This window comes from Haemaphysalis longicornis, unplaced genomic scaffold (genome assembly GCF_048455015.1).
Source record: "Haemaphysalis longicornis isolate Haplotype H1 unplaced genomic scaffold, Haemaphysalis longicornis Haplotype H1 scaffold_4, whole genome shotgun sequence".
NCBI lineage: Eukaryota > Metazoa > Arthropoda > Arachnida > Ixodida > Ixodidae > Haemaphysalis > Haemaphysalis longicornis.
Genome location: NW_027526361.1, coordinates 48,002,950 through 48,013,998, shown reverse-complemented (window position 1 = coordinate 48,013,998; position 11,049 = coordinate 48,002,950). Strand labels below are relative to the sequence as shown.

Sequence of the window (11,049 nt, the reverse complement as noted above, 5' to 3'; positions counted from 1 at the left end):
TATGTGTGAACTTGGAGTTATAGTTAAGTGTTAATTTATTAGGCGTCATTTCCAAGATCATTACAGTCGATATTTTTGTACGTGTGTGTGTTTTTAGGGATTACCACCATCAACACTCGATAGAAATAGAATGTTTCGTACTTCTAACGTAATGTATGTGCCGCCTCTAGGGTCGTGTGCTAAATTACTTCGCTGGACATCCCCAGCACTGCTCATGCTCAGCGATCTCAACTCCAGGCACTCCGATTCGCATGGGAAAATCAACTCGTTACATCCATGGCTATGCCAACTAAAACTCATGCGAATAGTCTTCACTCTGGGTCGAAAACTGTCCGTCAAATTGTTACATGAATATCGTTGTGAACACAACTGCTTAGCGGCATGCCATAACTACAACTGCTCAAACATTGATGATGATAGTAGATAAGGGTGTGAAGCGTGGGGTAAGAAGCGACAGCACAAGAGATATGAAGTATGAGGAAGAAACGAGAACACAGCAGACGGTTGCTACAAAACTGAACTCATTTTTTTGAGCAACGTTCTAATGATGTAATCAATTTAGCACGTATAAATATTTGGTTTCGTTTCTGGTCAAGCTGTCATACAAGCAGGAGCAATCCCCGACATTGGACAGTCATTTGCGACAAAGCTGTCGAGAAGAACAGACGACGAAGATTCATCTCATCGCTCCCTCCTCTTTTCGCACAGCTGGCCTAGGTGTTCTCGCCGGCCTCAGAAGCCACCCGAGAGACGTCGAGTTCGCTCCAACCCGTCTCCGACAATGAGCCAGGACGCCAGGAAGACAATAGCTCCTCGCCACTCCGAAGCAGCTACTTCGCCTTTTTCTGAGGGGCAGCGGGCTTCTATCCGAGCTGCCGTAAGTCACAACTACGTTTTTTATGGTTAGTGTCTATTACCACGGCAAGCGTGAGAAATACCATCAGAAATTTCTCACGCCAGTCGCCTCTCATTGGCTGCGAACGCTACCCGGAGATTATATGGGATAAATATTCCCTGAAAAGCCGTGTTCACCGCTTGCCCTGTAGCGCTGTGGCATAGTACTTGGTTTTAAACGAGAAGGCTCAGGTTCGAGTCCGACATTACGATGCTTTTTAGAGGCACAGCTCCGTAGGGCCGAGGCTTGTCCGTCCGGCGTCCGTCCGGCGTCCGTGCTCACGGCACAGCACCGTGTAAATCGAAACATCTGTGAACAAAAGGTTCACAAGAGGTTAACAAGAACAAAATAAAAGGTTCACAAAAGGTTAGAAAGAGAGAGAGAGAGAGAGAGAGAGAGAGAGAGAGAGAGAGAGAGAGAGAGAGTTTTTAGCTTTCGGAATTTTTCGGTCATTGTGATTTTGTTAATGCTTTCTTTACTCTGGTTTTTACTATGTCAAGAGATCGACGCACAGGACTTCTAGAATGGGCTGAATTACGTTAAATATAAGTTGTGTTCTGTGTCGTTGGGCTGGGTTATAATAGATTAGGTTTGTTTCAGGTTGGCTGGATTTGGGTTGGTTAATGGCGCGTTCGGTTAGGTTACGCTGGTTCGGTGAGGTTATGCTACGTTAGGTTACGTTGGGACATAATTTTAGAGAGTTATAGCAGAGTGGAGAACCGCTCCCGGTACGATGCCCGGTAGGCTACCGGCGCTACTGCGCTTGCGCAGTGTCGGAAAAACGGGTTGTGCGCATGCGCAGGTATACCGGGCACCATACCGGAACCGGCTGTCCGCTCTGCTATAACTCTCTATTTTTGGGAAAATGTTATGTCAGCCAGCTTTTATGGAAACTGCCGTGAGAAGATCGCGGAGGCAATTCTCACGGCTGCCGTGAGATTAGACGCAGCCTTTTTTTTTAACGTCTTTATTTCTGCATTGTACAGGTTATAAACCTCGCGACAGAAATGGGGGAATTTATGGTGAAGGAGGAGGGGGGCCGCTGTCCACGTCTTTGAAGTGGGATGGTCCCGAGGTCGGCTCTGCAAAGAAATGTCCGGGTACTCTCTCGTACTTAAAATATTGAAGAAAAGCCCGCCAGAGACGGAGTGCGTCCGATGGTCCAACGTGCGATGGTGGATCGATCCACTCCTGGAGGGTGCCAGATCGGCGTACGCCGAGAGACTGAAGTGCAGTCTCCCGAACCACGGTAAAAGCAGGGCAATGCCACAAAAGAGGTTCAGTCGTGTCTCCTGCGGGGCATAACGGGCACTGTGGGGTCACGTATGAGCGCGGGTTGATGAGGCGTAGCCGCGCTGGGGACAGAAGTTGGCCAGTCTGGGCTCGGCGAAGAATTACCGCCTCTATCCTTCGAAGAGTGCTGGGTGCCATGGTCGCCGATATTTTTCCTCGGGGTTCGCCAAGTGCCGGAAAATGCTGCGGCGATAGCATTGAGCACGATGCCATATATAGGCCTTATCCATTAGAGGCGACGGTGGGTGTACAACATCGGCAATGGCCGAAGAAGTGGAAACGACAGCGCATCCAGGCAAAGGTGCGGAAAGAGCTGCAGCGCGTGCTGCCTGGTGTGCCTTTTCGTTCCCATAATTCCCTCATGCGCAGGAATCCATTTGATGACTATGTTGTAGCCTTCCTCCCGTAGGCGACGGGCTTCGTTCCGAATTGTGTTAAGAACGGAGTAGACCGCTCCCCCTGCACGGCAGGCGGTGTACGCTGCTTGCGAGTCGGTGTAAATATAATAGGTGCGAGATGACGGATCCCGTCTTTCCACTATTCGAGTAATGGCAAGGGGTATGGCGATGAGCTCAAGATTGGTGACCGTGTGTTCCTCGGCGAGCCGTTGAACTACAGTCGTGTCTGTCTCAGAATCGTGGCAAGCTATTGCGGCGCCATTTTGGAACTGGGCGGCATCCGTGTATAGTTGGACGGTCCCTTCTAGGGATAGCTTGTGTGACATCTTCATGTGGCGTTTAGCGGCAGCTTTGCGCTTTTGCTGATTAGCTGAACTCATGTTATTTGGTAATGGTATACCATCCACTAAGTCGATGAGTTTCCGTGGTGGGGCAGGAGAAGAGAGCGGCTCCAGGTTGCCGACGTCGTATCCCAATGCCCGCAAGATGTGACGGCCAGCCACCGTTGTGGAAAGACGGACGCGCTGGGCTTGCGATTGCTGCTCTGCCACATCTTGCAGGGCATTGATTTTGCTGCATGCGTGCAAGTCCACTTCTGGGCAGTACTGCGGTAGCCCAGTGACCAAGCGCATCGCTCTGCGATTTATTCTCTCAAGCTGAAGGCGTTGGGTCGCATTAAGTCTCATGTACGAATATGCGTTCAGGATTTTTGACGTTATGAGGGCTAGGGTGATCTGTCGGAGCCCCGGTTCTTTGATTCCCCATCCACGGGCGGAGACGCGACGCATAAGGTGTAAGGCCTGATGGCAAGTATTCATCGTGCTATGAAGCCAGCTTTTAGCTCCTCCGTCCTCGTCAATAAGCATGCCGAGTATACAAATTGTTCGTTTCCGGCATATGACCGAGCCCCCTAAACGAAGGTAGATAAGGTTTCGTTCGGCCTCGGATCGCAGTCGCGGACTGTTCATGACAGTCACGTATTCGGTTTTTTCTGGAGAGGTTTTCATGCCGCACTGCTGGATGTAATCATGAACGACATTCAGGCCTGGCTGCAGGACTAGTTCTTGCTCTCCGGGGGACCCAGAATGGGTCCAAAGGGTTATGTCGTCTGCATACACGGCAATATTAAGACCAGGTATCGACGTCAGCATTGGTGGGAGACTGGACATGAAAATGTTAAATAGAGCCGGGGATATGACAGCGTCTTTTTCTGACCGAAATTGCGTGCGTCTATTGCCTCGCGTCGACTAAGAATCGCACGAGCTCGCTACAGAGCTGTCGTTATATAATCTGTAGCACTCAATCTTACATAGATATCCTATAAAAAATTGTACTGAAATGGGCCGCTAAGGCGATCCTATCATTAAATCGAGTTTAATTTACTTGTCATAACTTGTTAATACACAGTGAAGTTGTGAGCGTTGCAGAATTCCCGTCTGCTGTCAATATACATGGATGTCTACGGAGGGAGTATGGTTGCATAAAACGGCTCTAACTTTTGTTTAATCGAAACTATTCCGAATAACAAGTTATATGAGAATTCATTATGAGGGGGTTATATGATATTTAATGTAGAATTTTCTCTAAGGAGGTTGTGTATGTGCTTTTATCCAAACAATATGGTAAATCACCTTGTATAATTCATTACAATTATTCACCAATGCAGGTTATCTGGTATTTTATCTTCGCAATAGTGGAAGGGCTCTAAATGTTTTGACAGAGTGCGTCCTTAGAGCAGGTCTTGCGACGGCCAATCTTATGCGACGGCGCTCTGGTGGGATTCGCTGTTGGAGTTTAGCTACATTGGGGATTTACTGTGTTGAATTATAAGGAAATGGCGCGATCCCTGCGTCACCCACAAAGGACACACACGATCCGCGTGGGTAGGAACAATGACTTCTCTAGTGCACCGCGAAGGTGGCCGCCGAAGAGCGCGCGGCATTGCGCAATGTCAGGAGAGACAGAGATAGATAGAGAGAGAGAGAGAGAGAGAGAGAGAGAGAGAGAGAGACAGAGAGAGAGAGAGAGTGAGTGATTGAGTGAGTGAGTGAGTGAGTGAGTGAGTGAGTGAGTGAGTGAGTGAGTGAGTGAGTGAGTGAGTGAGTGAGAGACAGTGAGAGAGTGGGAGTGAGAGCGAGTGAGTGTGTGTGTGAGAGAGAGAGGGAGTGAGTGAGAGAGAGAGTGAGAGTGAGATAGTGAGAGAGTGAGAGTGAGTGAGTGAGACAGTGGGAGAGAGGGTTGGAGGGAGGGAGGGAGGGAGAGAGAGAGAGAGAGAGAGAGAGAGAGAGAGAGAGAGAGAGAGAGAGAGAGAGAGAGAGAGAGAGAGAGAGAGTTCCCGGCGGCTACGCGCTATGAGACGTCGTGCGTTTGCTGATGAGGCGATCACTTCGTCAGAAGAAGCAGGTATGCGCCGTCACCGAGAAGACTGCAGTTCGCGATGCGCTGAAATTTCGCATTAGGGAGCATCATAATCGTCAGGCTTTTTTAAAATTATTTTCTTTATAGTACGCTGAAAATGGTTGGTCTACCCTCGGTCTGCCGTCGGAGACGAGCTGCTGGATCGTAGCCATAGACGGCTTCGTTCTAAAAAACGTTGATGAGATACATGCAGAGCTTACCACAAATAGCTTATGTAAGTCTGCTATAACTAATTATTTTTTTATTTATTTTTTTTACCCCTCCTTTTCCGCCCTACCATTCTTATAGGCCTCTGAGCCAGCCCTTTCCCTAATAAAGTTACATCTATTTATTTATTTATTTATTTATTTATTTATTTATTTATTTATTTATTTATTTATTTATTTATTTATTTATTTATTTATTTATTTATTTATTTATTTAAAGTGCTCACCAACAGCGCAAGGGCCTTCTCGGGTGAAGCACTGGGTACGTGAACACAAGGCGTACAAAAGACAACATATAGGAAGGGAAATCATTCAAAAAAGGGTAAAAATAAATGTGCAGATACATATAAAGAAAAAGAGTGATCGAAGAAGCGAAAATATTTTCTGAACAACAAGAGCTCGAAAGACGTGTGGAGAGGACGCCTTAAACAACACAAACAAGCATAAGCAAGGTGGAGCTTTTGGCACAGAAACACAGGACCAGAGGGAGAAGTGCATTTGCTACTTCTCTACAACATGTGCATTCAAAAAGTCAAGTTTTCCACGAGCGTTTAATAAGAACAGTGTCAATGCAAAAAATAAGCAGCCTGAATGTTAGATGCATGAAATATTTATTATTATTTGAAATTACGAGGGTTTTGCGCGTCGCAGCTACACCTGATCTATGAGGCGCGCCGTTGAAGGACTCCAGATTAGTTTAGACCACTTGAGGATCTTTGACGTGCGCCGTAAATATGAAACCTTTCATTTTGCTTAGTAAGCATAATCACAGACTACAGTGAACACCACGGGTTTAAAACAAGAGCCACTGAAGAAAAATGCGGCATGGCCTACTGTTCTTCGCAGGCGCATAGGGTTCATATTTTACTTTCAATACTGAATGCTATTTTGATGACACTTTGGTAGTTTTAGTTGTTTACTTAATTAAGTCATTTTCGTCAATATTGTTATAGTTATTACTGTTATGGATATCGCTCTTGCGAGTGAAAAAAATCTTCGTGGCGACATGAGCAGCCAATAAAAACTGTTTAGTTTAAAAAAATTCCGTATTGTAAAGTTCTAACGTGACGGAATACTTCAGTAACTACCGTCTGCAGACCATGTCCTATACAAACCGTGTTGCATAGTATACTGCCGAAATGTTCCCCCTCCATAGACTACGGTAAAATGGCTCCAATTAGTAACCGTTGCTTCTTTATTTCTAGGATGCTTCTAAGCTCACGGCAGCCGTGAGAGTTACCTCCGGGAAATTCTCACGGCAGTTTCCATAAAAGCTGGCTGGCCTAAAATTTGCTGAATGATACTACGTCCCAACGTAACCTAACATAACATAACCTCACTGAACCTAGCGTAACCTAATCGATCGCGTCATAACCAACCCACATCCAGCCGAACTGCAACAAACCTAATCTAACCCAGCCCAACGACACAGAACAGTATCTATATTTAACGTAATTCAACCCATTCTAGAAGTCTTGCGCGTCGATCTCTTGATATAATAAACACCAGAGTAAAAAAATGTGTTTTTATAATCACGATGAGCGATAAATTCTGAAAGCTGAAAAGAAAAGAACACCGCAATGTCGAACTCGAACCTGAGCCTTCTCGTTTAAAACGAAGCACTGTAACACAGCGCTACAGTGGCAGCGGCAAACGCGGCTTTTTAGGAAATATTTATGCCATTAAATCTCCGCGTAGCGTGCTTAGCCACTGAGAGGTGACTGGCGTGAGAAATGTCTGACGGTAAATCTCACGGTGTCCGGGATAATAGACACTACCTTATTTCTATTTATGTGAGATTTTTCTACTTTCTAAGGAGAAATGTCGCAACACTGCTTATCATTCAGTTTACACTGTTTTGTACTGAGAAGGCCACAGATGCACCTCCTTACTGCACTTGTGGATCGACTTGCTCACATTCATGTTTCGCTTTTTTACCCACCCTTTAGATGGCCGTTGATGACGGAGCATACAGCACGCCAGAACAGACACAGAGCCTCGTCCCCGAACCCGTCTCTTTGGGAAGCTGGACTTGCTGCCTCACTGTGGTATTCGTCGCCATTATTTCGGCCGTCTTCCTAGTGGCAATAGCCATGGCGCTTATTGCTCCCGGCGATGCCAGGAATCATCCTAAGCACAAAACTGGCGTCGACAAGCAGATATGCACCAAAAAGCGCTGCAACTGGTTGGAGCACACACTGAGCCAATTCTCGCCCGACAGCGCCCCCTGCCAGGACTCCTACGGACACGTCTGCAAAACGCGGAGCGGCCAGTGGTTGAGTCGTACCAAGAACATGGACTTCGACGTCAACAGAGGTGTTACCAGGCTACTACGCCAGCCACTGAGGAAACACAAGCAGGGAAGCGCGACCCACAAAGCAGTCAGTCTGTACAAGGCCTGCGTCCGCATTCTGAGGCGTGAAAACAGCGAAATTAGTGACCTTCGCTCTTTCATGCGCAACGTGGGGCTTGACCTCCTCGATGGAGGCGCCAAGTCGAAGAAGGATGCCGTCGACATCCTGTGTGCGCTCTTCTTTCGCTACGGGGTTAACACGCTGCTGTCGTTCGTGATGCACGACCTGATTTCCGTGAACGGAAAGAAACTCGTGAGCATCGGCTTCAGCGAGAACTTCGACGCCTGGTTCGTGCGGCGTGAGAAACTGATGCGCGATAGCAGGATCACCCACTTCTACGTTCACTACGTTAACGCGTACAGCAAAAACAGCGACAGTGAAACGTGGGAGGTGCTTTCGAGGGTGTCTCGAGCGGACAGCGTCGCCAGCGCCTTACTAGCGGCCTACCATAGCAAGAGAGACGAGCCGTTTACTCGCCTGAAGGTGCGCCACTTGTCTCGACACACGCCCAAGACAGTTTCGCGTCAGCAGTGGATCGAAGCCATCAGCACCCACAGCAGGTCTGTGTACACCACGGACGACATCCTGTACGTAAAACCATCCGCGCTCAAGTTCTTCGGCAGCCTGCTTTCGCAACTGAACCACGACGGCGTCAAGTACCAGATGGCCTGGTGTCTCCTCCGGAACTACGGATCCTACTCCGACAGGCGGTTGATCAGGAGCGTAGCCCTACACAACCAGACGTGCCTCGAAAGAGTGGCTACCGTCATGGGCCCAGCCCTGTACGCCGCCTACATCTTCAGGGCAGTCTCGCCGAAAGCCATCCAGAGGGCCATTGGCATGGCGCTCAACATCAAAGCACAGGCCCAAACGGATGTCGCCAGAGCGTCGTGGTTGCCTCGGAAGGAGAAACGGCAGGCGCTCAGGAGGATGCGAAGCCTGAATTTTCACGTGGGCTTCCCCAACGGGATGACGACGGTGGAAGAACTCGATCGCTACTACCAGAACTACCCGGCAGCGCCGAGGCACTTTCTCCTCAGTTGGATGCGCGCGTCCAAGATCACGCGAGCCAGGAAGCTCGGAAACCGGAACATTTTGCTGCCCCATCGTGGATTTCCTACCGCTGCGTACTTTGAAGACTCGAATACAGTCTTCATATCGGCCGACCTTCTCCGTCCGCCTGTCTTCCTGGCTAGTGGGCCAGACTCTTTTAACTATGGCGGCTTGGGACAAATTATAGCCCATGAAGTCATTCATGCCTTCCTTTTGGGCACGCAGAGTAAAGAGATCCGGAAGGGAGGCGATTCTTCGGCCGAGCTCCACGCCGTGGAAGAGAAAACGCGCTGCCTTAATGAGTCTCACCGCGAGGCTCTCGAAGGCGGAATGCCTTCTCAGGTGAACAGCTCGCATTGGGAAAACGTTGCGGACTTCGCCGGCGCAGCCTTGGCGTTCAGGACTTTCCACTCCTTGAAGACCCGCAACACGACGCTGGAAGCCGGCCCACCTGAAGACGAGCAACAACTATTCTTCGTCGGCCTCTGTTTGAAGCACTGCGAGCGCGATGATTATGACCAGTCTCTCTTCACGCCATCGCCTCTGCGATGCACCATGCAGGTGAAGAACATGCCCGAATTCTCAACCGCTTTTAAATGCAACGCCGGTGATACTATGAACCCGTACAAAAAGTGCGCGGCCTTTTGAAATTCGCCTCCATTTGTAATCATATTGTTTTTCCGCGTTTCCCCTTCTTGCTATTGGTCATTGCCGTCATTGTTTGTGACTCACCTGGGTACTTGCCCCGGCATCCCGTGCTTTTCGCTGTGTTTCCTATGCCACGTAGCTGCAACGGAATTAGTTTCCACTTATCTCCCACTGCAACGCGATCGCAGCTTTCTCCCAGTGCAGCGCCTCACCGAGTAATGCTCGCGCTGATTACAAATTAGGCGGGCCTTGTTTGATTACACCCTGCCTTAATGAGCTCGTGATCGCGCCTGGTCATATTTATACTGTTTTTTTTTTTGCATTTACTGTGCGTATGGTCTTCCCATTGTGAGTTGGGTCATGGAAGTAAATCACACCTCTCGCCCGAGCTAGATCAATTAACGAGCCTGTTCTTATTGTTCTCTGGACTACCAACTAAGTGATTGTACGTCGCCGCACCTCAACGCAGTGTAATGCTCTGTATGGTGGTATTCTGCAGGTGATATTCTGTTCTCTTTATTGTCGTGGTGTTCTGCAGCGGTCCATTCTTTCCCAGCGCTGCGCTTGAAGTCGAGGGGGCCACCTGTTACGACGCATGCCATGCCACACGATGCCTATTTCTGCGCCCATGCCACCTCGAAAGAAAGAAACACGCTCACCGAACATTGCTGATTGATTGATTGTAGGGTTTAACGCGCCGACGCAACGCAGGCGATGAGGCGCGCCGTAGTGGAGGGCTCCGGATTAATTTTGACCACCTGGAGATCTTTAACGCGCGCCGAAATCTCGTACACACAGGCGTTTATGCTTTTCGCCTCCATCAAAAAAGCGGCCGCCGCGGCCGGGAATCGAGCCCGCGACCTCGTGCTCAGCAGCGCAACGCCTTAGCTACTGAGTCACCGCGGCGGGTATCGAACATTGCTAGGGGTAAGCTATGTTCAATGATGTCAAAGGTAAGATGGGGTTTTAATTATAAAATTATGAATCGTTAGCACTTGCACGCGTGCTCTGGGCAGCGGTGGGTGAGCTCGCAGTGAGACTGGTATTAAAAGATTGATTGATTATAGGGTTTAACGCGCCGGCGCTTCACAGCGATGGGGCGCGTTGTAGTGGAGGGCTCCGGATTAATTTTGACCACCTGGGGATCTTTAACATACGCCGAAATGTTGAACCCACGGGTGTTGTTTCTGGTATTACATCTTGATATGCAACACATTATCTGGCCCCATGGCAACCCTGCTAGTGGCGAGCCCATGATACATCATATTATAGCAAGTCAATTACAAACTAATTTAATATAGACAACAAAAAATTGGGCCCATCTCCCCGCGAGGGGGACTCGAGTAAATGCGTCGCATAGGGGGTGGGTGTATTGCGTTAACGTTTAGTGTTTGGGGAGTTGGTGGTAGTGAATGAGTTGTATCAGCAGCTTCTTGACGTAGTTTGAATGAGTCAATGATATAAGGCGCGTTCGTAGCCTCCCATTCTGTGTCGGCTTTGTGGCGCAGTGGGTAGAGCACCATGTACATTGTGTTCCGCCCGCAGGGTCGAGGGATCGAAACCAGGCGCCGGATAGTATTTTTTTTATATAGTGTAGGGGGAGGGGTGCGGACTACGACTACGGACGTCAACGCGGGTGACATCATGAGTTACTGAAATGCTCTGCATTTAAAAGAAAGTGGTTGTCAGAATTGTAATACACACATACGCATCAATGAAGTTAAACATAGCACATATACAATCATAAATGCACATACATATGCACACACTTGTACATATACTTG

The 11,049-nt window shown here is 48.6% G+C and overlaps 1 protein-coding gene across 1 annotated transcript; it reads left to right on the top strand.

Moving 5' to 3' along the window:
* Positions 1 to 756: 756 nt before the first annotated feature.
* LOC144180336 (endothelin-converting enzyme 1-like) lies at positions 757 to 9,358 on the top strand. The gene is made up of 2 exons (XM_077708706.1): positions 757 to 877; positions 7,160 to 9,358. The coding sequence occupies exons 1-2, from the start codon at positions 782 to 784 to the stop codon at positions 9,263 to 9,265; spliced, it is 2,202 nt and encodes a 733-aa protein (XP_077564832.1). The 5' UTR covers positions 757 to 781; the 3' UTR covers positions 9,266 to 9,358.
* The last annotated feature ends 1,691 nt before the right edge of the window (positions 9,359 to 11,049 follow it).

What these genes read in the sequence shown, in the direction of transcription:
- LOC144180336 (XM_077708706.1), top strand. Translation starts at nt 782, where the DNA reads ATGAGCCAGGACGCCAGGAAGACAATAGCTCCTCGCCACTCCGAAGCA. An exon ending in GGGCTTCTATCCGAGCTGCC is followed by an intron (nt 878 to 7,159) that starts GTAAGTCACAAC and finishes CCCACCCTTTAG; the next exon opens with ATGGCCGTTGATGACGGAGC.